Raw genomic sequence first — 27,890 nt, 5'->3', positions numbered from 1 at the left:
CAGGAACGCCCCTCACTGGAGACAATACCACTTGGAAAGGGGATCTTATCGTTGCCGGGACAGAGAAGATATAGACGCCAGGATAGTCCAAATCATGATTCCATTTATACGATTCTATAACTTTTATTATCCAAACTAACCCATTCTACGTCATGCTTAGTTGAATCTATGTTTCTATAGTTTGATAGTTGAGATTCTATGATTTACAATCCTATCACCGGAGCTCTGATCTGATTCAGAGTCACGATTGAATAAGGGTTACCATGATTTCATGTTCGTGTGGATATAATTTGCATTCTGAATCTTAAAGAAAATTTAAGAGCGCAAAAATCCAGTATGACCAAATGTGCTTATTTATTTTAATTTTCATGCATGTTTAGTTCGTTATTTTATCTTAAAAATAGTATATGTTTGTGAAATTCATACTGATCTAATCTGAAAATATAAATATTTTCTAAAAAGATTAGATATTTATGGAATACATGCTGAATTTCTATTACACAAATAAAGCTACTAAATTTCTTTCATTTCCAATTTTAGATGTAAAATCTACTAATTATGCGGTTGCACGTCAATATAGATATTTTTGGAATACATGCTGAAATTATTTTATACTGAAAATGCTAATTTTCTATTATCTCTATTTTTTATATAAAATCTAATAATTAGTTGGTTGCACCTCAGCCAATTTGCCTAGTTGGCATGCGTGACGTCATCAACCTACATGTGTACTCATTCAAATTAGCTTGATGACCCCTTCAAAAAAAATTAGCTTGATGACATCATTGGTGGCGTCACTCATGTTTTCTAGCTGGTGTAAGCCGACCGTGCTGCTTTGCCTTTGTTCGGTCACAACATCTTATGGACGTTGCCACGTTCCTGTATCTTTTTTTTTTAGTACCCACGTCCCTGTATCTTTACTTCTTAAATCTCAGCCATGAAAATAAGAATGTAGCATAACTCAGTGTATGTGGAAGAATCGTATGCCATGATTTTAATAACAGATATAATATTTTTTACTAAATCTTAGTCGTTTAGATTTTTTTTTTCTTATGTCGAAGTCGATGACCTAAGCATCTGATTTCTCCTGGTTGAGATTTGTGCACGCCTTCATAGTATTGGATGAAGGTACTGTGTACGTCAGCAGGTCGTGGACCTGGTACTAGCCCTCTCCCCCGCAGCATCGACATTGGCGGCGTGCTGCTCAAGGCTCAAGCCACGGCTGCTCAGCCTCTAGCTCCGGGGACATTGGCCTCTCAGGTGTCTCGCCCTCGAGGGTTGAGGAAGGGGTTTGGGGTTGGGCCGTGTAATCCCACTTCGTCGGCTTAATTTGGTGACATGACTATGAGGATATGCACCAACGCAGCAGCACAAGGACAAGCGTCACGATTCACCAAGCAAACACAAATTTAAATTACTATAATATAATGTAAATAATGCCTTATAATTATATTAAGTATTTTTTGGTATATTTTGTGTTTGATGTTCTCAGGAAAAGAATGCATACATATTTTTGCTACCTAATAAGATTATCTTATTTCACCACCACCACGACGCAAACACACGGGGACATTCAGTAGAACGATAATCTTCATGCATCAAACCGGTGTGGATGGTAATTATAAAGGGCATTCTTCAAAAAAATAGTACAAAGTGCGTAGATATTAATATAAGGTAAGTATTGATATCATAGATAAAGCCAAAAGCCATTCTTTCAAGTACTCCCACCGTTTTTATTTACTCAGCATATTAGTTTTGGTCAAAGTTAAACTTTGCCAACGTTCATATACAAGATTATGAACATATACAATAACAAATCAATACCATTAGATTCATTATTGAATATACTTTCACATCATATAGATTTGCTATTTTAAACGGTCATATTTATTTCTATAAACTTGGTCAAATTTTATGAAGCTTGACTTCAATCCCAAGTCTAATATGCAGAGTAAATAAAAACAGAGAGAGTATAGAATAATTCCATCTGCATAACATACGTCTTTTTAGCAACATGCTTTATGAAAGGGGCAATGCAGACAAACAATGCTTGTAAATAGATAGAAAATACAAAATTCTTGGGCTAACTATTGATGAATTGCCACTACCGCATTACCAGCATGGATTTGCATCTTCATGGGGTTTATAAAGCTTTCATGGAATGGGGGTACAATAGATAGACAAACTTGAATGTTTCGGGAAGGTAAGGAATGTAAACTAAACGCACCTTTGGATTTCAACCATGCAAGGGAAATACACATGAGTATCAGGACACTACTTCCTAAAACTGGCAGTACAATCTTCACTGCAGTGCTCCTTCTCCTTTTACCTGTGCAGCGCACGTAAAAACAAAGTATTATACATAGCCAAGGCGTCTCCGAGTTGCACTGGGTCTTGTCTATCTAAAACAAAAAGAGAGTTAGTGCGGACGAGTATATATAAATATAAGGTATAAAGTGGTACCAGCTACTGCATCCAAGCCTGCAAGCCGCAGATAGAGCGTGTCGCTCACAGGGTCTGCGTGTAACTTCCCGGTGTCAACCAACTCACCGACCCACAACAAGCACCTTGGCATACCTCCGCTGGCCATGCCACTGCTCAGGTTGGCATACGCGTACGCCACGCATGAGCAGTTGCGGCGGCATGACGCCGCACACTCCTCCAACGACGTGTCTCCAACGAACACAAACTTGTCCGGTGGCTTCATCCCCGGCAAGGCCAAGAAACCATCACTGCAACGCAGTGCCTCTTTCCGTCGACACCCCTTTGAGAACTTGCCCTTGTTCCACTCCTCTGTGCTCGTCGGCTCAAAACCATCGAGGCACTTGCATGTCGGGATGGGCAACACTGTCTCGTCACAGTAACCATAAGGGCCGCAGTTGCCGTAGCGGTTGCATCCGTAGTGTGGCCACTGCCCAAAGATTACCCACGCAGAGGAGCTGTTGTTCCAGCCCTGGAACTGGAGCATGCCGGAGTAGGTCAACACGAGCCTGGTCCGCCAGGTAACGTCCGAGACGCTAAATATTGCGTAGGTCTCCTCATCATTATTGACGACACTGAGGTATATCATGATGGCGCTGCTGTTGGTCATCAGGTATTGGTACTCATTCTTCACCTGGTACCCCGTCCATGGGGCGGTGCGGTATACCGGGTGTGACCCCTCCCAGAGGAACATCTGGATAATGGTGGCTGGGTCGCAGCCGTAGGAGAAGCTCCCTGGTGAGGGGTCTCCAGAGCCTTTCCAGGATACCAGGCGCCCACCCGCACGTGTCCTGTACCTGATCCGCATCTTCATGCCAGGTAGGAACGTGTCAGTTGGGTGGTCGAAGCTCTGCCATACCGTGGTGCCGTTGGATGACCGGATGATGAGGTTACCGGTCTTCAAAAGCACCGCCTCTGATGAATAGGAGCTCGAGGCAGCGGCCACGCCAGTCGTCCAAACAACACGACTGCCATCACCATCAGAGAGAACAAGATTGGAGGTGTTGGTGAGGGAGAGCGTGGGCGCGGAGGAGGTAGTAGTGTTCCTGACCGGGGTTTCCCGGTTAGCGACCCACGGCACGGTAAGCTCGGAGATGCCGTTGTACCAGATGCCGAGGTACAGGTTGGACGGCGTTGAGCCAGAAGAGGGGAAGAAGCCAAATGCAAAGTCACCGCCATCCGAGACGATGGTGGTGCCGGGGGAGAGTGGCTTGCTGGAGACAAGCCTGTCGTCGGACGCGCACAGCGGCAGGAACAGAATGATCAGGACACCAACAGAATGAACAGAATGCTGCCAGAAGAATTGCAGTACAGGCACGAAATGTGATTCTGGTGGTCTTACAAGACTCCTTGGCCAGACAAGCAACATTACAATTATAGTAGGCTAGTCTCAGGGTTGACATTCCGGCTGTCTACGTCGGTCCACCTTCATTCTGTGCGTTTAGGATATACTCCCTCCGTCCGAAAATACTTGTCCTCGAAATGGTTGTATCTAGATTTATTTTAGTTATAGATACATCTATTTTATCCATTTCTAAGACAAGTATTTCCGGACGGAGGGAGTAATTCATTATGATTGACCTGATCTAAACGCAGATATTAAAAATCAAAGGATAATGTGTTTCCATTCTACTACCATTACGTGTACTTTGAACTGGGAAATAGCCTATCTCAACTACCATTACGTGTACTTTGAACTGGGAAATAGCCAGTCAGGAGCATGGAACTTTGGAGTTGGAAATATGATGTGTACCTTAAGAAATCACATCCAGCCCCTCCGTTACAGAAAGGTTGTAATCTAGAGAATAACAACTCACCTATCTACCCTCTAGAACTTAGGATCCATGCTCCCCTTCTGGGTTTTTTCAGTTAACTCAGCTCTCCTAGTTTTGAGTTCTACCGTTACCCTTACACAGAGTAACATGCAAAATCTGTTCTGCAGAGTGAGGAACTGGAGGTATCAGAACCGGCAGCCACGCTTTATCAAACTTCTCCAGCCATTGCCGGTTTTGTCCTGGCAGCTGCCATAACCTCCAGCAATGGCTAGAAAAAGGCTCGGTGAGAGGACTTTCGAGATTTCGGTTCACTTTTGCTGTTTATTTGCTTCAAGGCTCGTGCACTGACGATGTCCCAGCACCCTGGCTCAAGCGATTCTGATAGGAACCAGGAAATTTTACTGTATGGAGAACAATAGCCTTATAGGCGTTACTATACAGCCCAGGGCCTGGGGCAGAGAGACCCTATGTATACAATGTTTTTTGGTTTATTTGCAGATGGACTGACAACAATGTTGAGTATTAATAGCCGAATAGGCAGATCAGTAGTACCAAAATGAGGTACTCAACTAAACATTCTGACTGTACTCTCTTTTTAACCAATGGTGTTGACATGACAAGGAATCCAAAGTTTATATTTGTATTGTTTTCAGATTATATCAGGCATCAACATCAAATTTTTAAAAGGTGGAGTGATCTACTACCTCCGTTCCAAATTATAAGATGTTTTGGTTTCAATATGGACTACATACGGACTGAAATGAGTGAACAAACACACTAAAACGCGTCTATATACATACGATTCACAAAAAGTTAGAACATCTTATAATTCAGAACGGAGGGAGTACATCACTAAATGTGTGAGGACATGCCTAGTTTTGTTGGGACTCCTGTCAGTAATGTCCAGCTGGTGAAGGAGTTTATCACAAAAAATAGGCTGGTGAAGGAGTACTGGTACTAATAATATAGTTCAAAAAACAGGTCACTTGGGCAGTTGTAGTGTTTATAGATTAAATTAAAAAGTACCATGCTACCAACAATTGTAGGTTTTTATTTAGAAATCAAAATGGCTTTCTACAGATTCCGATATGCTGGACATACAAAGTGTTCTCGAGTTCTGTAATCCATGCAGGTAGAATCCTGGTGCGCCTCATAGCTTAATTGCGCAAAAAGAGTTGGTAAAATTAACAGTTACAGTCTTACAGATGGGTTTGTGTTTTTTTTTATAACTGTGCATACCTTGCGCATGCCATATCATAGTTGGAAGCATACATTGGTTTGGCATGTCCATTTATCAAAATTTAACTAACCTACTCAATGTGGTCTTGTTCATCGTAAAACTGAACGAGTATACCTTCAAGTAAGGCGTGAGGTGGAAGAAATCGCCGACGACGAACTCGATCAAATGCTCCACGCCGTAGATCCTGGCATTGTGCCTCACCAGCTCCACCTTCCGGGGATCGATCTCCACCACGACCACGTAGCAGCCCCTGCACGAGAACTAAACGCTGGTGTTAGCGGGGGAAAGCAGTGTCCTGGAAACGAGAAGTGGTCGGCCAGCAGCGCGTGCCTGGCGGCGAACTGGATGAGTTACAGCCGACCACGGCGAACGCGTCGACGACGAGACTGACGGGCGCGGCGCTGGCGTGCTGCACAGTGGCGATGGCCTCTGGAGTGCCAGTACCAGCCCTCCACGTCCATCACAAGTTCGTGAAAAAAGAAAAACTTCATGCACACTAACACTTGGTCATCCTCTATTATGAACATATTTCATGGGCACGAACAAGAATCATTCAGCAGAACAAAAACTTTATGGGTCAAACCCGTGTAGATGGGATCAAACAACTTCCCTCCACCACTAAGCTACAAACAACGACCACCGCGAACAAGCCTTTCTTTACACAATGTCCAACAAATATAGAAGTAATGAAGTATTTCATCGACCCTCTATACCAGTAAGAGTTAAAGTATTCACGGAATTCTGAATATTGTTTCTGAGTTGCTCCAACTCAGTGCTCTGTCCCACAAAGTATGCAGGCCGACTGGGAGTTGGGAGTGTAGTGCTTCCATTCTCTAGGGTGAACACAACCGATGACATGTGTGGTCTGTCTTTTGGGTTTTCTTGGACACACAAGAGTGCTACATGAATGCAAAGCAACACCTCATCTAGTAGGCATGTATCTATAATAGATGAGTCAGCCAATTCTGCTGCCTTCCCATCTTTCCACATATTCCACGACTGAAACAAACAAAAACATCTCGTGTTATAAAACTATTTTCCTTATTGAGAACTTTGGCGAAAGCATGTATATACTCACGTAGATTATGAGGCTTGGAAAGCCCATGGCGTGACTAGTGGAGCTTCTCTTCATACCAGTTACAATCTCCAGTAGTAACACGCCAAAACTGTAGATGTCGGATTTGATAGAGATGATGCCGTGCATTGCATACTCAGGGGCCATGTAGCCACTGCTTGATTATTGACATATGCAATAGTTACACAAATGGGAATTGAACATAATCAAGGGGTAATATGAGCTATTGGCTCAAACAGTTACTTACAATGTTCCGACGACGCGTTGGGTGTTCGCATTTTCCTGGTTATCACCGAAGATCCTTGCCATACCAAAATCTGCTATTTTAGGTTTCATCTCTGCATCTAGCAAAACGTTCCCTGCTTTGAGATCTCTGTGAATTATGGTCAGTCTTGAATCTTCATGAAGATAAAGAAGCCCCCTTGCGATACCTTTAATTATATTTAACCGTGTCCCCCAATCCAGCAAATGTTTTCTTGAATCATCTTAAGACAAAAGCAAATGTAAGAAAAATATGTTGAGTTGTTACATGAAAATTGGTGTGTTGCTAGAATATACCAAAAAGGGTGGCATCTAAGCTTTTATTGGGCAAATACTCATAGATCAATAACTTTTCATCTCCCTTGTCACAACATCCAAGAAGTCGAACCAAATTTTTGTGTTGCAATTTGGCAATAAGAATTACTTCATTCCTGAATTCATTTGTTCCTTGTTGAGAATCCCTACTTAGCCTTTTGACAGCAATTTCTTGACCACCTACTGTTCCCTGTATAATATTAAGCAATAACAATGATTTGCGTTCTTCATATGAATATATCAGTTAGGTTACTGATTAGACTGAATAAGAGGAAACTAGTGTTCAATAATTACCTTATAAACTTTGCCAAAGCCTCCATGTCCAATCATACATGTTTCGGAGAAATTGTGTGTTGCTAGGGCAATTTCCTCAAATCTTATAAATGGAAAGTCAAGATCACTTGAACCATCCGATGGCAACTTCTTGTGTTTTTCCTGGTTTCTGTCCTTGCCTGCTCGCCATACAATTGCATAATCATTAATCATTTATTCTCCGATAAGCATAATAGCAATTAAGAAGAGCTCTGTTTGACCCTAACTATTGGTGTTTGCCCATTATACCTTTGTAAACTGACAAAAACCAGAGCAGATAATACCCCCCCCCCTCCACAGAAACACACACTTGTCCTCGCTACTAGACCCCCCCCCCCCCCCCCCCACCCCACCCCACCCCAGAGTACAGCGCAGGAACCCTGATGATCGGCGTGGCTCACACTGGCTGGAGGGTGGACACAGACAATGTGGTTTGGTTTGGTCATGTATTATTTACCGATAAATTGCAAAAAAATACATTAACAGACACCATGATTAAACAACATAAGGGGTTATTTGGCCTGGATTTGCATCTTCACAGGCTTTACAAGATTTCATAGAACAAGGGTACAATAGAGAAACTTCAAATTTTCAGAAAGGTAGAATCGGCATTTCTCCAAGCAATGTATTCTAAACGCACCTTTGAATTTCAACCATGCAATGGAAATGCACATGAGTATCAGAGCAGCACCTCCTAAAACCGGCAACACAACTTTCATGGCATTGCTCCTTGTCCTTTTACCTGTGGACGCACAGAATGGCACAAAAATAAATTATCATATCTCATACACTGATGCATAGTGAGATAAAAGGGGGAGAGATTTGGTACCAGTTGCTGCATCTAAGCCTGCAAGCCGTAGATAGAGTGTGTCGCTGGCGGTGCTTGCGCCTAGCCTCCCGGTGTCAACCAACTCCCCGACCCACACCAAACACCTTGTCAGGTCTCTGTTTTCAATGCTGCTGCTCAGGTTGGCGTATGCGTACGCCATGCAGGAGCAGTTGCGACCACATGCCGCGGCGCACTCCCTCAACGACGTGTTTCCGACGATCACGAACCTATCCGGTGGCTTCATCCCCGACAAGGGCATGAAACCATCGCTGCAACGCAACGCCTCTTTCCGTTGGCACCCTTTCCAGAACTCGCCATTGTCCCACTCCTCCGTGCTCATCGGCTTGAAACCGTCAAAGCACTTGCACGTCGGAATAGGCAACACCGTCTCATCGCAATAGCCATTCGGGCCACAGTAGCCGTAGCGGTTGCATTCATGGGGTGGCCACTGCCCAAAAACTACCCACGTGGAAGAGCTACTGTTCCAGCTTTGGAACTGGAGCTTGCCGGAGTAGGTCAGCACGAACCTGGTGTGCCAGGCACCATCAGAGACGGTAAACATCGTGTAGCTCTCCTCATCGTTGTTGACGAAAGCCAGGTTTATGATGATAGCGCTGGTGTTTGTCAACAGGTACTCGTCTTCGCTCTTCACCCGGAACCCGGTCCACGGGGTGCTGCGGTACACCGGGCGTGACCCGTCCCAAAGGAACATCTGGATGGACGTGGCCGGATCGCAGCCGTAGGAGAAGCCCCCAGGCGAGGGGTCTCCAGCGTCTTTCCAGGACACCAGGCGCTCACCGGCGCGTGTCCTATACCTGATTTGCATCTTCATGCCGGGCAGGAACGTGTCGGTTGGGTGGTCGAAACTCTGCCACAACGTGGTGCCGTTGGGTGACCGAATGATGAGGTTACCGGTGTTCAGAAGCACCGCCTCTGTCGAAGAGGAGCTCGAGGCAGCGCCCACGTTGGTCATCCAAACAACTCGACGACCATCACTGTCAGAGAGAACAAGATTGGAGGCATTGGTGAGGGTGAGAGTCGGTGCAGAGGAGGTACCGTTTGTGAGTGGGGTTCCCCGGTTGGCAACCCACACCACAGAGGATGCTGCTGTACCAGATGCCAAGGTACAGGTTGGACGGCGTCGAGCCGGATGAGGAGAAGAAGCCCAAGGCGAAGTCACCGCCATCCGAGACGACGGTTGTGCCAGGGGAGAGCGGCTTGCTGGGGACAAGCCGGTCATCAGACGCACCCAACGGCAGGAGCAGAATGATTAGGAAGGAGGCGGAACAGGTGAGAGATGACCAATCCATTCGACGATGTTGCCAGAAGAATTGCAGTGCAGCCGCGGTATATGATTCTGGGAATGTACTCGTACAAGCAACAATAATGCAAAGACTTTGCAAATATAGTAGGATAGTTCCGAAGTTGACATTTCAGCTGTCTACTTCCATCTTCATTGCTGCCCTGGCCAGAAGCGTTAAACAATTGCTGTTTACTTTGAACTTTCTCTTCTTCATCTTGTCACAGGTTGGGAAAGAGCAAGTCAATGGCATGAAACTTCGAGGTGGAAATACCGTACCTTAAAAATCATATCCTCCAGGGAGTGGATGTCACATCCAGCTCCTCGGCTGGAGAAGGCTCAACAAGAGGACTTCTGAGATTTCAGTTTGCGACGAGACAATACGCGATCCGACAGGAAACAACACTGCGCCTAGACAATATGATCCGAAAGGAAACAACATGCTACCAATATGGGTTCCTTGGCTGGCAACAAGTTGGTGTGAAATGTCCAGACATAAACAGGTTTCTTCATGTATTACGGGCCACGTTTAATTCGTCAGTATAGATGTTCCCACTGGTGCCTCTTCTTCCATTTGTACTATATTTCCTATTCCTATTCCTATTCCTACTCCTATCCCTTTATTCCCATTTTTTATCTATCTGCATTTAAGGAAATTCATGCGTCCCCATATGGTCGCTATCCAACTAAAGATTTTGATTCCAGTGGGCACAGCTATGATCATGTCATAGCCACACATTATGAAACTTCTCCCGTCATTGCCGATTCAATGAGAGGACTTTTGAGATTTCAGTAGACATTTCCCATACCTGACTCCAGGGATTCGAATGGGAACCAGGAGATTTTCCAAACTGGATTTGGGGGTTAAACAATTAGAGTCGATCCCATGGAACCCAATTCGAGAAAGCCTAAACTAAACCCTTGTTATTAGAATGATGATCTCTTGGCTATGACCAACTCATATATTAATTGAAATGGTCAAAATTCAGTTCATATGTACATGGGTGTCACATCTGCAAGACTAATTCTTTCTGTACCAACTTAGGACTTGGGAGGAAAAAAACATAAGTAGCTTAGGAAGAACTTCGCCTCACTGGGTCCTTGCCCTCAACTTCGATATTGAACTGGATCATCGTGCCACATCTCCAAAGTAAGCGGTAATTCCTTTGAATCTGTGCTGTACGTAGCTCTCTTCACTCTATAGAAAACTTGAATATTAAGGTCTCGTCCTAGGATGATAGTTGTAAAATGCTCGGAGTCATGAGAAATGCGACCAAAAGGAGAGAAGAACAGTATCATACCTCAAAATCTAGGGGAGGAGAAGACAACCACGAAAGTTCCTCTACTTGGCTTATGTCCACATTCCGTGGCAAGAACATGATGATATTAGGAGCTATTTTCTGAGCAGCTTGAAATACTGCATGCCTGCGTGCAAAACCATATATCAATAATACAATTGTTTTACTGTATCGGAGTTAATTTTGTTCATTCTGATTTTGTCTGAATGTAACAATAAGGGGATGTTTGGATGAGGGGTATGTTTCTTCAAGACTCTGGTATTTAGTTTAGATCTGAACTAAATATGAAAACTATCTACAAAAATATCCTTCATCCAACACCCCTAAGTGCCACAAATGTACAAGAGTAATAATTCACCAGTCCAGTTTCACTTGGAATGTGCAAACCTCCATGACTAACAGCTACAAGGCTACAATTGTAGGCCAACGACTGCAAAGCAATACATCAGCATGCTCGCTTCCAAGAAGCATAAACTGTTTCAAACCTGTCTCTGTTTTTTATTCTACTTCATCGTCTGGTGTAAGGATAATTTGGAATATGGTGAGCAGCATACCCGTCCTTTGGCTTCAGCATATCGAGGGTGTACACTGGTGTTTGATTATATGATGGCCCTCCCCATGGTGGTGAAAGGAACACCAAATCTGCCTGGTATAGTAGCAGCAATCAACAAACCATATCATTAAATGGCTACTCAACAATATGAAAATTGTAACTGTCACTCAATCTCACTAGTTCATCTTGGATGGTATAGTTATCCCTCATGATGTTTTATGCCAATCTCATCATACTAAAGAGGATAGTATCATTTTGAAAATAGACTTCAAGAAAGCAATTGACAAGTTTAATTCGGAGTACCTTGACCAGTGTTGCTTGCTACAGGCGTGTTCAATTAAAATGGGTTGACAGGATAATGGGCATAGCGAAGGGCCAGGTCAATATTGTACTGTATGGTGAACAATATGTGTTACTATGCCGTCCAAGGCCTGAGACAGGAAGACCCTTTGTATACGATGCTTTTTGATTTATTTGCAGATGGACTGACAACAATGTAGAATAAAGCTAAAAGCAGTAATCTGTTCAAATAAATAACCAGACAAGCAGATAGTCCTAAATGGTGCACTTACCTAAATATTCTGGATGTACTATTCAGTTATTAGCCAATGGTGTTGACATGACAAGGAATCTAAAGTTTATCTTGTACCGTTTTTAGATTACATCTGGCCTCAACATCAAATTAAAATGAACAGTGAGGTGATTTACATCACAAAATGGATGAGGACATGCCTAGATTATTGGAATTAGAACTCCTACCAGCAATGTGCGGCTGGTGAAGAAGTACTGGTGGTGATAATGAAGTTCAAAAAAGAAGGGCACTTGAGCAGCACTTCTACAGACGTCAGTTGTAATGTTTATAACACTTATTGTAAAGTAGTGAAAATACATATACTAAATTGAACTAAGAAGTGCCTCACTACCAACAACTGTAGATTTAAAAAAAATCAAAATCGCTTTCTACAGATTCCAATATACTGGAGACACAAAGTTGGTTACTAACTGAGGTCCCTGAATTTTGCTCCACATAGTTCTCGACTTCTCACGAAATTGATGCAGGTTGAATCCTGGTGCGCCTGACGGCTTAATTTTGCAGAAAGATTGATAAATTTAACGGTTACAGACAGATTTGTGAATTTTGGAAGCATACACTGGTTTGGCTGGTTTCATATCATTTCAGGACTTCCCTCAGTAGGCAAGATCAAGGTATGTCCAGTTATCAAAAATTAACTAACCTAAATGTGGTCTTGTTCATAATAAAACTGAACAAGCATATGTACCTTCAGGTAAGGCGCGAGCAGGAAGAAATCGCCGACGACGAACTCGATCATGTCTTCCACGCCATAGATCCTGGCATTGTGCCTCGCCAGCTCCACCTTCCGGGGATCGATCTCCACCGCCACCACGTAGCAGCCCCTGCACGAGAACGAGACGCCGGTGTTAGCGGGGGAAAGCAGTGTCCTGGAAACGAGAAGGGGTCGGCCAGCGGGCGCGTGCCTGGCGGCGAACTGGATGGAGTTGCCGCCGACCCCGGCGAAGGCGTCGAGGACGAGGCCGGCGGGCGCGGCGCGGGCGGCCTGCGCGGCGGCGATGGCCTCCGGGGTGGCGGAGTACCAGCCCTCGGCGTCCATCCGCACGCCGCGGTCGTACAGGGAGAAGAGGCTGTGCCGGTGGGCCCAGTACTTGCCCGCAACGGCCACCGCGGCGGCATCAGCGGCATGCGCCTCCTCCTCCTCCGGGCGCTTCGGCTCCTGCGGCGTCTCGGCCTCGCGGGGCGGCGGCGGAGACGGGGCTGGAGGCGGGTCGCGCATTGCCGCCTCTTGGAGACCGGGACCGGTGGCGGCGAGGACGGGGAGACTGCGGTAAGGCCCCTGCGGCGGCGGCGGCGACGGTTGATTTTTCGGATGGTGGCGACCAGGCGGAGGAAGCGATGGGGCCCGCTCGGCAGGGGCCTCACGGCGCTGGCTCGCCGGCGAGCTACCTTCGGCGTGGCACTCGCCTTTGCCATCTCTCCGGTGGCCTTCTCGCGTGCTTGGCAGGTTAAGATCGCTCTTCCGACGGAACTCCTTCAGTTATTTCGCACGAACGAGATGCAGTAAACACACGAAATACAGACGGACAGTAAAAGAAAGGCGGATGAACTTCCCACTGTTCATCGAACTTTCGGCGCTAACTACATGGCTATCAGCAATACTACTTACTAGTAGATTCTTATGGAGAAACACATGCACTGTTTATCGAACGCACACAAACAATTTAATGCGGCGAAAATTGACAGTAGTACGAGCTCAACTGAGAGTGCAACGACAACATTACAGCACGGTCCCACACGAGTTCCACAAATGCGGCGAAAATTGAGAAATACAAGTTTTTTCACATCTTACAGCTTCGACGCACAACTTAAGACTTTTTCTTTTTTTCCTGAGATGGAAACTAAGATGCATTGCAACATATGGCTGAGTTCTTGGTTTACATGGCAACCGGTATGCAATTGGTGCGGCAATCGGCTCCAGAGATCAACAACAGGATTTTTTTTTTCGCTTTTCTTTTTTCTAAGTTTCTGCAGAAGATACACAGAGCTTCTTAGTTTCGCAAGATAACAATGCTCATCACTGGAAACAAGATGGCCACAACCGCAAACTTTCAGTATAGGGTGAGAAACAGAGGGAGTGAACTTACTATACATGTAGACAGGGCTGTTGCTCCCCAAGAGACGCAGGAATGCAATGCGAGTGCTGGGAAATTTGGCCACTGCAGGTATGAGATTTAGAGGTACTTGGACAGCCAAGGAAGATCTGGGGACTCCTTGAGTGCAAAGGTCACATCATCGCTACCAAACAACAAAACGGAAGGATTAGTACATGAGCTAAGAGGTTTAACCAGAGTGCAATGCAAGTACTAGCTTCCAACTGTCCTGTGGATCTAAGGTTTCGGTTCAGATGGGTTTTCACATTGGATGGAAATTGGGTATCAAATTTTATCTGTAAATCAAAAATTTATCTAATCCCAAAACTACCAGAACCTACTTCATTTCTTCATATATCTGGCCGGTGGCCATAGCTTATGCATTGGGCTCTTGGCCGATCCGCGTAGCAAACTCATACTTATTAAAAATGAAATAGCGGCCCGGAAGGATGTTGATCTTCAGACTGTTCTGTAATTCCTGTTTGAAAGGGCAATGTAGTTTTGCAAGCTAACCTTGGGTAGTTGAGCTGCAGCTTCTGCAACTTATGCTTGGTGCCTTCCTCGCAGAGAACGATCTTGCTCTCACCAAGCTTGCAACTGTAAGAGAAACTTAGAACAATTTGTGTCTAGACAACACTAAACTAGAACAGCATATTGCATAGATAATAGAGAAGGAAGCATTGGGGGCTAAGGGTTTTGCCTTTTTCAAATTGTAGATGAACCATAGGTAGGAAAATAATGAGACTGATAGAAAAACAGCAAAATCAAGATTGCCATTATAAATTACGAACCATGATTGTCTTTCTTCAATACCTAGATAAAGGGCCAAACTAAGCAAGGTAGAAAAACTGAAGTGCTTGAAAGAAACAGAGCACCAGTGTGATTTCCTAGTGCTCACATGACCTTTAGCACTTTTCTTTTGCATTGCACAATCAACCTATCATATATATTTCGCTTCCACGGAATTTGGTGGCATATTAGTAAAAGGAAACAAGAGTAGTTAGGTGGGGGAAAACACAAACATGCACCATACCAACCAGTGTGTGCCTACAACAACGATATCCCTGAAGCTCAAAGGAAGCGACATTTACAATCATGGCATGACTTCTCATGGAACAAGAAAATGACAACGGAACTACATTTGTAACAGTGCACCTAAGCAAAGGTAACAGCAGACTATCCACGTCATACATGATGGCACATGCACATGAACTCAAGGTAACCGTATGTAAAAGCAACTTTAGCACAGTTTCATGCAATGTGAATACCAAATACAGATTAAATCAGAATCACTTGCCAGATTTTCAGGAGAGTATCGTATCCGGGCAATAGTTCTCTGTTGACGTGGCACCAAGAGAAAACAGTCGCTGCCAGCTACAGGATAAAAAGATATTCCATGAGAATTCTTCATGAATTCTTCAAATGCACATATAGTGTAGGCACTCTTTCTAGTTTCCCGGTGGGAATAACTTCCATAAGAGCAAAGATTGTTAACAGATGGACATTAATTCGGTACCAAATGGACAGTAATGCCTAATACAGTGAAGGAACGCTCACACAATAAAAGTTCTGTAGCAAGCATGAGACAAAAAAATTAAAGCCTCTAATTCAGATGGAAACTCAACCAGAGAAGAGATTGGAAAAAACTATTGGTTATATGGAGGAATAGTTTAATGAGAGAATGAATAACTACTGAGTAATTATTCGCATGGTTTTTTGTTGCAGACCAATATACTGATCCAGAAAATAACCAGAACTTGGAAGTCATCAAAACAACACAAATTTACTGCATTCATGAAAGATAGAGCTAAGGCAAGCCAGTATCCTCATTTGAATACAGGTATAGTAGAGTAAACCAAGGTGAAATTTAAGGCCTGGATCGATTAGAATATTGGAAACCACATAATGGTAACAGTTCCAACTTAAGGTTATGGTAGCTAGCAGACACAAATTCGGGGAAAACTTGGTTGGTGGTAAGCAAGCTGAGTTGCCTAAAATAGGTTGACAAGGGACTCCGAATAATTTTTTATGCAGCGAATTAGGTTGGCTAAATTCATCAGAAAATTCGACCTAAGAAAAAGAGTGGATCAAATAAAAGCAGTTATAATGGTAAATTTTCTGCATGACTGCAATGCTAAAGACAAACACACGAATTAAAAAAAGTTGTGCTCACCTTATCAAACAATACTTCACCTAGGCCACTTCTGTATAATTCGTGGACCATAGCAGCCAGTATAACTTTTCCAAATTTTGGGCAATTCTTCATTACCTGTAGTGTAACTGTGCAAGTGAGGAGATGTTGGTAATGTAAGGTTGGACACGGCTAGTATTACTATTTGATCTGATTAAGGAAGTCAAGTACATGTGGTTACCGTAACTGAGCAAACTGTATACTACATAGCAATGCTAACACAAAGCATCCAGATAAGAAGCAATCATTATCTCCACTTACTTGAATATGTGGTGCCTGAAAGACTTCTTGAATAGCGTCTTCTATGTCAGCCATGCAAACAAAACCATTTCCTACAAGTATTGGACAAATGTTCATTGGGCTATATATAGGAGCTTAGCACAAACCCCAAGTACCCTTTAATGAATAGGTTATTTACAATTGTAGCAGAAATGTGGAGGGTTACCTGAATTTGCAGAAGAGGAAGTCTGTTCAACCTGTTGAAATTGTTTAACACGGTAGTCTGCAAACTCTGCTGCGCGTCTACAAATTTCTAAGGCCCGCCTAGCATCACCGGACATAGCAGCTACCTGCGGGAAAAAGTAATCTACTCAGATGAATGAACATGTATATTAAGGCTGCTTGTAATGGGAGTATCATAGGTAGTATCATGCATGCCAACAAGGCAGTTTTGATGAGGTGGCATAGAATTAAATGAAGGAAGAGAGGGTTGAGTATCATATCATGATACCGTATCATATTAAATGATGTGCTACTATGTGTCATGCATGTCAATAAATGAACTATTCTATGATACCAACATATGATACTATGCACTACGGATGTAGTATCATATACTAGTATGATACTAGTGTATGATACTCCCCACTACGACTAGCCTAACAGAACACTTGCATGGTTTGACCTTATTTCACAGAACAGAAAAGCTAATTAGCTGGGAGATATGGATAAACAATTGTTTATTTTAATTTAATCTTTTTGCTCCAAAAAATTAACCTCTTTCCTTGTGCTATGGAATGATGAAACTCAACGGTACAAGCAAATGTCATGCTGAATGCAGTAGCAATTGACAACTAATACTCAATGGCACCACACTGCATTGCTGAAACTCTGTTTATTCCACTGACTCCAGCTGTGTTGAACAGATTATGAGATGTTTCGTATCAAACTACTCAAGAAGAGAAGAGTGCAAAAACGATGAAAGCATGATTCACTCTACTGGTTCATGGGACTCTGTCTTACTTAAGTATTTATTATGAAACAACATGGAGGGTCTGCACGCAGGTAGGAGAAATTAACCTTTAAGTGAAGGACCTGGTGTTTAAATACTTTCTGAGCAAAACTCAGATTAGATGACAGAAGAACAATCATGGACAAGAAGATACAAGTATATAACAGTAAATGTGTACACATGATACTGTGATCCAAAGTTCCAAACCTTTCTAGAAGCAAACTCAATAGCTTGATCTTCAAAGGCATTGATACCCTTAAGACGGCTTGTTATGATTTCCTGCAGTTGCCGATAATTATAGGGGCCAAAACACAGCCGTTGAATACCCATCCTACTTGAGATACGAGGCAATAGTTTTTCTGGAAGATCCATTGTGTTTGCTATACCTGCATTCAGTAACAACACACCAAAGAATAAATAATAGGCTAGAGTTCAAAATCAAAAACCAAGAAAGAGTTTATAGGTACCTATAATAACTAGGTTTGAATTTGGCTTGGTGGGCCAATCAAGAATGTTATACAGCACCTGATAGAAAGATTAATCCAAATGTCAATGAACATGAATATATATCATAGAGCAATCAGAAGGCCAAATGATGGCAATATTGGGCATTTTCTCAAAAATAAACTATAAATTTGTACAACTATTTAATTAAGTTCAGTTAGATTAATTACCGACTGATTTCTTGTCAAAAGAAGATCAAGCTCGTCGATGAGCAAAACAATTGGCTGGTTTGCTTGCTTTCCAATCTTCTTGCCATCTGAAAAGTGCTCTGTCAAATAATGAAGAGCTTTTTTCCATCCCACCCTATGCCCACTCAACTGTTCATATATAACCTGCATATTCAATGAAGTGGACCTGTTATAAGTCTATGTTGACTGATAAGGGTATATGCTATGCTTGAGTAGGAATTTGCCATTTCTTAACCAACTTGGAAGTTTGTATACCTTGTAGATATTCTCTGGAGAAGCTAATTTGAGACCATTGATTTCTATAAAACAATAGGGCCTCAGAGCTCCAGAATCAAATTCAGATCTCAACCTCCTCATGACTGCAAGTACACTCATAGTCTGCCAGTCAAAAAAGCAGGTGCAGAAAATGCAGTTTAGCATTCAGACACAGCAGAAGAAATCAAACCACCACGACGGCCATGAAATAAGGTTGGTTACCTTGCCAGTACCAGGCACACCATGAATATAAAGGCAGCGTCCTAGACAATGGTCATTGCAAATTGCATCCTTCACAAATGTAGAGATCTCCTCCATTTCTCTGGCACAAGATTTCTACTCAGTAACAGTTTGCATAAGAAGCTGATGAAACATGCAACAAACATGAATAGACATACTTATCCCTGCAAGGCAATGACTTGGGAAGAGTAGCCAATAACAGGGTAGCCTTCGCCTTCTCCAGAGCAGTCTTTTGATGACACCGAACATGCTCTGGTATTTTTCGGATCCCAATCTTCTGCAGGCCATATATCCTCCCTTTCCATGAATTCTACAAACAAACAGGCCTTTCAGTAAAGCGATGCAAAACTATAGAGGGAAAGGGAGGAAGAGTTAGTACAGCAGCCAAAATTTTCTCATTAGATTGGTTCTTTCTGGCTGAGCAACGTGCAGCCGGTTCATCCTCCTCATCGTATTCTGAATCTTCATCGGTATCACTGTTATAATCATTAGCAGCATTGTAAGGCTCGTCACTGGGATCTTCTTTTGTCTACATAATAGAGCAAGGACAAGATTATTCACTATACCACAATGATGATTCAGATTCCTATGAAGAGAGCTTCACAGCTTTGATTGAAGTTTCAGAAGATGTACCTCAGGTTCATCATCAATATCTGCCAGACGCTTAAAATTATGCCAATGTACATCATACTCGTATTCGCAATAAAATACATCATCTCCGTCATTAGTGGCATCCCTATACTCTTTGGGGCTCATGACAAAACAATGTCTAACGATACTTTCCATCTGTAAAAGCCACAAGAAGAAAGCAAGTACAGTCAATAAACATGGAATTTTTTTAGGAACCAAACATATACAGGGAAAACACTAATCACCTCAATGTCTCCAAGAGCATTGGTACGATATAGCTCTCTCCGCAAATTATGTGGCTGCCTTCCTGCTGCGGTCTCTTCAGGAATAGTGTACCACCTCACCTTTGCCCAGAATGCTCCATCTGGTTCCCTCCGTAAACTGTTACATGTTATTGCTATTCAGTAAGTATCATTCTAACAACAAGCATGTCTCACAACATGTTCCTGCCTTCTTCTACCATCCCAAAACATCATTGTAGATTGAACTCTTGTTTTGTTGGAAAGAGGGTTCAAACCCATAACAAAACAATGTCTTGCACCTAACTCGAATGAAAACTCCACATCTAAAGTTAAGTTTATGCACCATTGCCTAGCACTTGGAAGGGATGTTCTACAGTTCCTATTCTCAGCAAATATACCATTCAGATACACTATTCCACATCCATTTCTCAGAAAACACATCAGTAGCCACCAGCCCATCACTACAGCAAACCGCCAACACGCTTCCAATTTTGCAATTTTTTCCAAATGTGACCAACTACAGCTAATTATCACACGAATAAGGAAACCAATTCACAAAAGTTTCGCCACACAAACCTCAAAAAAATTCGAGCAACACTGACCTCTCAATGCGTGCAGCCCATAAATCGCTGTCGAGAAGCTTCTCTTTGGCAGTCCTCTTGATCTTCTTCCCGACGGGCGGCTTGGGCCTGTCCATCGCCCTCCCCTCGCGCTCGGCCTCGCAGTAGGGGCACGCCCAGTCCCCCTCGGGCACGCGGCGCAGCGGCGGGCGCACGCAGCGCAGGTGGAAGCCGCCGAGGCAGGCGTCGCACTCCACCATGACCCCGCCGCCGGCGCGGAAGCAGACGCGGCAGTCCTCGGGCTCCTCCGGGTCCTCGGCGTCCGACTCGGCCCCCTCCAGCCGCTTGACGTACACGTCGTCCCCGGCGGCGAACTCCCCGCCGTCGTACACCACCTTGCGGTAGAAGGCCCGCTTCGCCGGCGCCCGCCGCTGCCGCTTGCGCTTGGGCTCGGCCCGGGCCGGGGTCTTGGGCGACGGCGACGGCGCCGCCCGCTTCCGCTTGAGGGTGGGCGCGGGCGCGGGCTTGGGCTTGGCGGGCGTCTCGAAGAGGGCGGCCTCGGAGAGGTCCTTGGTGGGGGTGTCGAGGAGGCGGCGCGACCTGCGGACGGCGGAGGGCGTCGCCGGGGACGCGGGCGGCGCGTAGGGCACGGGCTTGGACTTGCGCCTGGGCGTGGGCGTGGGCGCCGGCTTGGACGGGGTGGAGAAGTCCATCTGGGTGGCGGCGGCGGCGGCGGCCTTGGACGGGGAGGGTCCGGGCTTGGATTTGGATTTGGATTTGGTGGGGGTGGCGGAGAGATCCATTTCGCCGGAGGGGAGGGGAGGGGAGGCGGGGCAACGGTAACACTGGTTATTTGTAGGAGTAGATTTGAAACGGGGGGAGGGGGTTAGGGTTTGGCGGTGTTGGGGGGGGATGAGATCGACCTGATCAGGTCTCTGTCTGTCAGAGGTGCCGCGGTGGTGAAGGGACCCGTGTAAAGCAGAAACATTCGGTTCGGTCGATCATGAGTCGTGGGGGTGGAGGAGGGGCGCCGCCGTGCCTGGAACCTGGATCTGGGAGGCACCGAGGCTCGCGCTCGCGCAGATGATCGGCGGCCGGTGAGAAGGCGAGGAAAGAGATGGCGAAGGTGCCAGGCGCCGGCGGCCGGCGGGAGTAGGCGTCGGGGTGCGGGAGAAGATGCGGTGGGGGCGGCGGCTGAGGGCACCCCAAAAACATCACCGAATCAAAAAAGTTGGTGTCTTGGGGTCATCCGGCGAAATCCGATGAAATCTGACGAAATAAAGAGGGCATCTTCCCAGTCACACCCCACCCCAAGCAAAAGTTTGTTAGGAGAATGATTAAGTGGGCCAAGAAAAAGGACATGTGGTGAGACACGATTCGCCGAAACTTCCGCCGGCGCCCCCAAGAGACCCCAGCGCGCCGGGTTTCGCCTGGGTTTGCCGGCGCTATTTTGACGTCCTGAGGGCGTTGGGGGCGTGGCTGGGCCGTTTTTGGGCGAAAAGTGCCGTCCGAGCCTAAAATCAAGCCTAAAAAGGTGTCCTGGGGAGGCTAGTGGAGATGCTCTGAGTGGGGTGGAGAAAGATCGAGTCAGGGCAGTTGCGTTGCGTGGAATTTTTTAAAATGTTTTTATAACAAATTCTGAAAATATATGCCCTAATAATTTGGAAAAAAAATCAAAACTATGACCTTGTCAGCCTCGCTCAGGCCGAAGAGCCTGTCTTCGGTCACGCTTAGGACGGGAGGGGAGGGGAAGGGAGGCAGGGCAACCGTAACACCGTATGTATTTGTAGATTATTAGATTTGAAACAGGGGGGACGCGATGGGCGGGGTTAGGGTTCCGCGGTTCACCTCCTGTCCTGCGGTCCTTCATGTCTCGATTTTTCATGTTAGGTGGTTGTTTGGGCCTGCGGGGGAGATTTTTGCTGACCTCCTTATTTGCTTCGGGTAATTCGGGTACCGTGGGTATAAACCCGAATTTCCCAAACAAATATCGGGTTTCGGGATTTGCTACCTGATAAAGTGTTCCGGTTTCTCGGGTTCGGGTTCGCTGCCGGCAGCAAGTGTATACTATGTCGACGGCCTCCCGCCGCACCGGATGTCTACTATGCTGACGGCTTCCCGCAGTCGTCGCCATCGGCGGTCTTCTGATCCATGACCATCGGGTGCGTCTCCAGCTTCTCATGCACCTGTGCGCCGACAAGCTCCACTGGCCCCCATGCCCCACTATCCGCAACCATTTGAGTGTTGGATCTCTATTATTCTGTCGACCAAGGTTGACGGCCATGCCGCAACATGGTTCAAAGCTTGCGCCTTCGTCCACATCTTCTGCCCAGGTCTCACTCCTCAACCCTCATGCACTTATTCTCATCCCCCCCCCACCCCCCGCGATTCTTGCTCATTTCCTTTATTTTGGTTATTGAATAGACCGTGGGGGTTGTGGGCTTGTGGGGTAGTGCAACACGGTTTTGTATGATGTCGAACCTGATCCGGATCTTGGATGTGGAACTGGATAAGAAAATATTGGGAGATGGATTTGTTTCAGCTGATGAGATTCTATAACCTTTCATCTAAAATAGCTGAATAAGTGATAATAACGCACAAACTAGCGAGATGCTAATTTGTGCGTGTTGACGGCCCGATCTTTCACGGCAACGCTTGATCAGTAATCCTTTTCCTTGTTCCTTCTCGCAGCCTCGAATATGAATCTATACCCGTGCACGGTCTATACATGAAAATCACAGAAAAAACTCATGATATGGTCGCTCGAAACCTGTGCGTTTTCTGACTTATTTTCATAGCTCACGAATAAACATTCCTGCAAAAAAATTAACTCACGAATAAAAAAACCTAAAACCAATCGTACATGCAGGAGTTATATAGCCGACCCTTGCACAAGTACTGATAAACTAGGCAAATTTGACAAATTTGACCTATAGACGAAATCAAATCACAAAATGAACTATCCGTGAAACTATTTCACGCGGTTGACCTTTTTTTGTGACGCCCGACACGAAGGCGCCACACTACACTGTGCAACGCCTCACAGATAGGCGCTACACGGCCAGCGTCGCACCGTGCGATCAGAAAATTACTAAGTCAGTGTGCAGCGCCTGAGAGCTAGGCGCCACACTATACAGTGTAGCGCCTAGCTCCTAGGCGTTGCACTAGTGCAGCGCCTAGCTCCCAGGCGTTGCACTAGTGCAGCGCCTGAGAGCTAGGCGCCACGGGTCAGCCGCGTGAAATAGTTTCACGGACAGTTCATTCTGTGATTTGATTTCGTCTATAGGTCAAAATTTTCAAATTTGCCGATAAACTAACCTGGAAAAACTCTTACAACAACAATCTCACGGTTATAATTCTCGTGGATTTTTTTACCAGCGATTTAGCTGGTTGTTTTGGTTAATGGAATAGAGAAGTATTCCGGGTTTTTTTTAAGAAGTTGCCTCAATTCCATGGATTAAAATAAGACCCTGGTAAGTGTCACACATGTGGCACGAACACATGGCAATTTCGAAAATATTTTTTATGGCAAGTTTAGTGATGCGACCATGGCAACTTTAATTATGTAGCATAGCAACTTTCTTTTTGGATGGCAAGTTTCGGGTTTTTTTTTGCTTTTTTTGGGATGACAACTTAAAAAAGTCACGACCAGATTGCTTCATGTCACCCGTGTGACACTTATCATTTAGGTTAAAATATTAATTAACTAATCCAGAAAGAAAAGGCTCGTCCTAAAATCTGGTGGCACCTTGTCACATGCATGATTCTTGCTTCCTCCTTTTTTTTACATTCATTAGTTGATACGATCTTGCGAGTGCAGTCTGATTTAAAACTTGATGTTGTAGAGCTCGTCGAAAACGAACCCTCACCTTCGAATCCTTGAAGTCTGTACCTTGTCCTCTCTAATCCCGATGGTTTTTCACCTTGCGGTCACATCCTAACAGGGATTCCCTATTTAGCATCGGGAAAGGCCGGGATCGGTGCGTTAGACAGCACATGTGTGGGGTCCACTCGTCGATAAGAGAAAGAAAGAGGATTCAAAATTCATGTTGAAGTGCGGAATGTGCGCACCAACCCAGCTAACGAGCTTTCATCTCAAGTGAACAGAGATACTCTTCTATAGGAAACACACACAAGAAAAGGCATCGCTCGCGCGGTGGCGTCCATGTCCACGGGTGTTGGGGGGATGAATCCCGAGCAGGCAACGAAATCCGGATCCTTCTCAAAAACGTTGGGGTCAGCATCGCCCCTCAATCCGGCTCGCACTTGGCCGGGTTCCTCAACCCAGCCAAGTCCCTCAACTCGGACGGACTCTTTGACCCAACCAAGGTGGCAACCCGGCCCTACCGGCTAGCGCAAGTCGGCCGAACCCGGCGAACCAAGACTTTTCCAGCAAGCCAGCTCTCCCGTGGCGTGTTCCTCAACTCGGCCACGGGTCAGCTCCAGTCCCATCTAAGGCGTATGATGGGACGGGTCTCCACCAAAGGGATGAGCATGGCAACAGTTCCCCACCCAACTCCTCTGACCGGCAAAGGCGTGGCAATAGTGCCCCACCTGCCCCGCTAACCGAGGCCGGCGTGGCTACAACGCACCCATCGTCACTGTTGACGCCAGCAGACGGCGACCTGGCGGTGCACCACTTTATCGGACTCGACCCGGCCACTCCATGACGATCGACAAGACAGAGAACAGTGCCTCCTGGCACATGGGGCCCGCGCCCAGAGAACCCCGCGAGCCCTGACACCCGGCAGGTCCCAGCGCCGGCTTCCCGGTCGCTGACAACCCGGCCCCATGATGACCCACAAGTGTAGGGGATCTATCTTAGTCCTTTCGATAAGTAAGAGTGTCGAACCCAACGAGGAGCAGAAGGAAATGACAAGCGGTTTTCGGTAAGATATTCTCTGCAAGCACTGAAATTATCGGTAACAGATAGTTTTGTGATAAGGTAATTTGTAACGAGTAACAGGTAATGATAGTAAATAAGGTGCAGCAAGATGGCCCAATCCTTTTTGTAGCAAAGCATAAGTCTGGACAAACTTTTATATGAAGGAAAACGCTCCCGAGGACACATGGGAATTATCGTCAAGCTAGTTTTTATCACGCTCATATGATTCGCGTTCATTACTTTGATAATTTGATATGTGGGTGGACCGGTGCTTGGGTACTGCCCTTTCTTGGACAAGCATCCCACTTATGATTAACTCCTATTGCAAGCATCCGCAACTACAAAAGAAGTATTAAGGTAAACCTAACCATAGCATGAAACATATGGATCCAAATCAGCCCCTTACAAAGCAACTCATAAACTAGGGTTTAAGCTTCTGTCACTCTAGCAACTCATCATCTACTTATTACTTCCCAATGCCTTCCTCTAGGCCCAAACAATGGTGAAGTGTCATGTTGTCGACGTTCACATAACACCACTAGAGGAAAGACAACATACATCTCATCAAAATATCAAACGAATACCAAATTCACATGACTACTTATAGCAAGACTTCTCCCATGTTCTCAGGAACAAACGTAACTACTCACAAATCATATTCATGTTCATAATCAGAGGGATATTAATATGCATAAAGGATCTGAACATATGATCTTCCACCAAATAAACCAACTAGCATCAACTACAAGGAGTAATCAACACTACTAGCAACCCACAGATACCAAACTGAGGTTTTGAGACAAAGATTAGATACAAGAGATGAACTAGGGTTTTAGAGGAGATGGTGCTGGTGAAGATGTTGATGGAGATTGACCCCCTCCCGCTGAGAGGATCGATGGTGATGACGATGGCGATGATTTCCCCCTCCCGGAGGGATGTTTCCCCGGCAGAACAGCTCCGCCGGAGCCCTAGATTGGTTCCGCCAAGGTTCCGCCTCGTGGCGGCGGTGTTTCGTCCCGAAGGCTCCCTCCTGATTTTTTCCAGTGTAAAAGACTTCATATAGCAGAAGATGGGCACCGGAGGCCTGCCAGGGGGCCCACGAGGCAGGGGCGCGCCCCCCACCCTTGTGGATGGTGGGTGGCCCCCCTCTGGTTAATTCTTTTGCCAGTATTTTTTATTAATTCCAAAAACTGCCTCCGCGAAGTTTCAGGACTTTTGGAGCTGTGCAGAATAGGTCTCTAATATTTGCTCCTTTTCCAGCCCAGAATTCCAGCTGTCGGCATTCTCCCTCTTCATGTAAACCTTGTAAAATAAGAGAGAATGGGCATAAGTATTGTGACATAACGTATAATAACAACCCATAATGCAATAAATATCGATATAAAAGCATGATGCAAAATGGACGTATCACCCCACGGCTTTGTGTCTTTACCATTGTACCCCTGGGGGGTTGACCTATAAAACCCCAGGAGCCCTCATGCATGCGGGCGATTAGATCAGTAGAACACACACATATACGCAAGGAGAAGGAGCAGCCTAAGCCCTGACCTGCTTTCCTTCTTCCTCCAAACAGCTCTAGGAGCAACTCTGTACTGTTTCACATAAACCACACTCGGTAGGACTAGGGGTGTTATCTCTCCGGAGAGCCCCGAATCTGGGTATGTCTTGCGTCCCTCGCTCGCTCATGCCGACCTCGCCTCTGGAGCCCACCGGTGCCCTCGAGCCTCCTCCTCTGTTTAGCCATCCTTTGGCATCTGTCGTGCGCCCACCACGACAGTTGGCGCCCACCTTGGGGCAACTCGAGGTCCTGGCCGGAGACATGTTCCAAACGGGGCTCCTCTCCGACTCCGACGAGTCCGTCACGCTAGCGAACAACGTCATCGATGCGCTCGCTGCCACCTTCGCCGCGTTGCGCATCTCCGATGCGCCCGCGCCTGATGAGTACCCCAGCGGGGTGCTTGACATCTCCGATTCCCACATTTCCCTCGGCGGCAGCGCTTCCTCCGGGGCGATGGACCTCTGCATTCGAGTGGAGGTATTCGCCACTGACACCGGCGCCTCTTCTTCGTCCAACGCTGGAAGGAAGGCCGCCGAGGCCAGGGCCGCAGCGGATCGCACCAATGCGCCCAACCCGCTGCGCGCCACGATGCAGAGCCTCCGCGTTCCCATCGCCACTGACATCGACGCCACGAACGCCGCCGAGACTCAGGCTCGGCTCGAGGAAGACCGCCAGCGCCTGCTGGACTTGTCTGAGACGCTCGCTGCCACACAGTGTCACCTGGACTCCGCTTAGCAGGAGCGCGACGTCGCTTACGGCTTCACGCCTGCCACCGCCGAGCCGAGTCGGGTCGCCGATGTGCGGGCCCGGGGTGGCGCCATCGGCCGCGCTCTTGGCGCAATCCCTCCCGTCTATGAGACCCCCGTGAAGAATATGTGTGCCGCCCAGGCGGCCGCAGTTGGCCTGAACCAGTTGCAAGGCGAGGAGCTGAAGGACCGCCTGCAGCGGGTGAACGACCTCCTCGACACGGCCAACACGCAGCAGGACCGCCTCAACCAGCTCGTCAAGCCTGCGGGATCCTTCTCGATCCACACCGATGACCCCGAGAAAACACGGCGTCCTCACCACCCGGCGAAGCTCATTCCGGCCGTACCCAGACCTGGCGCAACCGCGCTCCGGCGATTGCCGACGGCTTGGCCGACGAGCCGGCCCAGAAGATCGGCGCCGACGCAATCCTCCCCCGCAACCCGGCTGTCGTCCGGTTTCAGCCGACCCGGCCCCCCACGGTGTGGTCGCTAGCCGGCTAGGCCCACGCGCCATCAACGACACCGACGCTCACCAC

The 27,890-nt window shown here is 46.3% G+C and overlaps 3 protein-coding genes and 1 non-coding gene across 4 annotated transcripts; all 4 read right to left on the bottom strand.

Moving 5' to 3' along the window:
- Window positions 1-2,017: 2,017 nt before the first annotated feature.
- Window positions 2,018-9,882, bottom strand: LOC109753362 (G-type lectin S-receptor-like serine/threonine-protein kinase At1g11300). The gene is made up of 12 exons (XM_073502884.1): window positions 9,345-9,882; window positions 8,289-9,283; window positions 8,100-8,201; window positions 7,442-7,599; window positions 7,130-7,337; window positions 6,819-7,056; window positions 6,575-6,725; window positions 6,210-6,495; window positions 5,941-6,010; window positions 5,567-5,746; window positions 2,578-3,830; window positions 2,018-2,329 (listed from the first exon to the last, which is right to left on the bottom strand). The coding sequence occupies exons 1-12, from the start codon at window positions 9,596-9,598 to the stop codon at window positions 2,088-2,090; spliced, it is 4,137 nt and encodes a 1,378-aa protein (XP_073358985.1). The 5' UTR covers window positions 9,599-9,882; the 3' UTR covers window positions 2,018-2,087.
- A 627-nt stretch (window positions 9,883-10,509) lies between these two features.
- On the bottom strand, window positions 10,510-13,591 carry LOC109753332 (uncharacterized). Its single transcript, XM_020312234.4, has 5 exons — window positions 12,937-13,591; window positions 12,720-12,855; window positions 11,441-11,532; window positions 10,890-11,013; window positions 10,510-10,786 (listed from the first exon to the last, which is right to left on the bottom strand). The coding sequence occupies exons 1-5, from the start codon at window positions 13,248-13,250 to the stop codon at window positions 10,718-10,720; spliced, it is 735 nt and encodes a 244-aa protein (XP_020167823.1). The 5' UTR covers window positions 13,251-13,591; the 3' UTR covers window positions 10,510-10,717.
- Window positions 13,592-13,672: 81 nt separating this feature from the next.
- LOC109753331 (origin of replication complex subunit 1) lies at window positions 13,673-21,093 on the bottom strand. The gene is made up of 17 exons (XM_020312233.4): window positions 20,208-21,093; window positions 19,609-19,744; window positions 19,367-19,519; window positions 19,113-19,262; window positions 18,892-19,043; window positions 18,716-18,815; window positions 18,494-18,616; window positions 18,221-18,382; window positions 18,014-18,071; window positions 17,754-17,932; window positions 16,761-16,884; window positions 16,577-16,647; window positions 16,298-16,393; window positions 15,422-15,498; window positions 14,638-14,721; window positions 14,119-14,269; window positions 13,673-13,999 (listed from the first exon to the last, which is right to left on the bottom strand). The coding sequence occupies exons 1-16, from the start codon at window positions 20,966-20,968 to the stop codon at window positions 14,206-14,208; spliced, it is 2,490 nt and encodes an 829-aa protein (XP_020167822.1). The 5' UTR covers window positions 20,969-21,093; the 3' UTR covers window positions 13,673-13,999; window positions 14,119-14,205.
- Window positions 19,382-19,459, bottom strand: LOC120970152 (small nucleolar RNA snoR28). The gene has a single exon (XR_005764895.1). It is a non-coding gene; the product is annotated as a small nucleolar RNA snoR28 (small nucleolar RNA).
- Window positions 21,094-27,890: the final 6,797 nt, after the last annotated feature.

The sequence above is a fragment of the Aegilops tauschii genome, chromosome 7, assembly GCF_002575655.3.
Source record: "Aegilops tauschii subsp. strangulata cultivar AL8/78 chromosome 7, Aet v6.0, whole genome shotgun sequence".
Taxonomy (NCBI): Eukaryota; Viridiplantae; Streptophyta; class Magnoliopsida; order Poales; family Poaceae; genus Aegilops; species Aegilops tauschii.
This window is presented reverse-complemented; position numbering and strand designations above follow the sequence as displayed.

Excerpts from the sequence above, each read along its gene's own strand:
- LOC109753362 (XM_073502884.1), bottom strand. The coding sequence starts at position 9,598 with ATGGATTGGTCATCTCTCACCTGTTCCGCCTCCTTCCTAATCATTCTG. Across the intron at positions 6,011-6,209 it reads GAATACTTTAACTCTTACTG|AGGATGACCAAGTGTTAGTG; the intron begins GTATAGAGGGTC and ends TGTTCATAATAG. Across the intron at positions 5,747-5,940 it reads GTGATGGACGTGGAGGGCTG|GGGCTGCTACGTGGTCGTGG; the intron begins GTACTGGCACTC and ends GTTCTCGTGCAG.
- LOC109753332 (XM_020312234.4), bottom strand. The coding sequence starts at position 13,250 with ATGCGCGACCCGCCTCCAGCCCCGTCTCCGCCGCCGCCCCGCGAGGCC. Across the intron at positions 11,014-11,440 it reads ATGCTGAAGCCAAAGGACGG|GCATGCAGTATTTCAAGCTG; the intron begins GTATGCTGCTCA and ends TTTTGCACGCAG. Across the intron at positions 10,787-10,889 it reads CTCCTCCCCTAGATTTTGAG|AGTGAAGAGAGCTACGTACA; the intron begins GTATGATACTGT and ends AGTTTTCTATAG.
- LOC109753331 (XM_020312233.4), bottom strand. The coding sequence starts at position 20,968 with ATGGATCTCTCCGCCACCCCCACCAAATCCAAATCCAAATCCAAGCCC. Across the intron at positions 19,520-19,608 it reads ATGCTCTTGGAGACATTGAG|ATGGAAAGTATCGTTAGACA; the intron begins GTGATTAGTGTT and ends TGGCTTTTACAG. Across the intron at positions 18,617-18,715 it reads GTGTGCCTGGTACTGGCAAG|ACTATGAGTGTACTTGCAGT; the intron begins GTAACCAACCTT and ends TTTGACTGGCAG.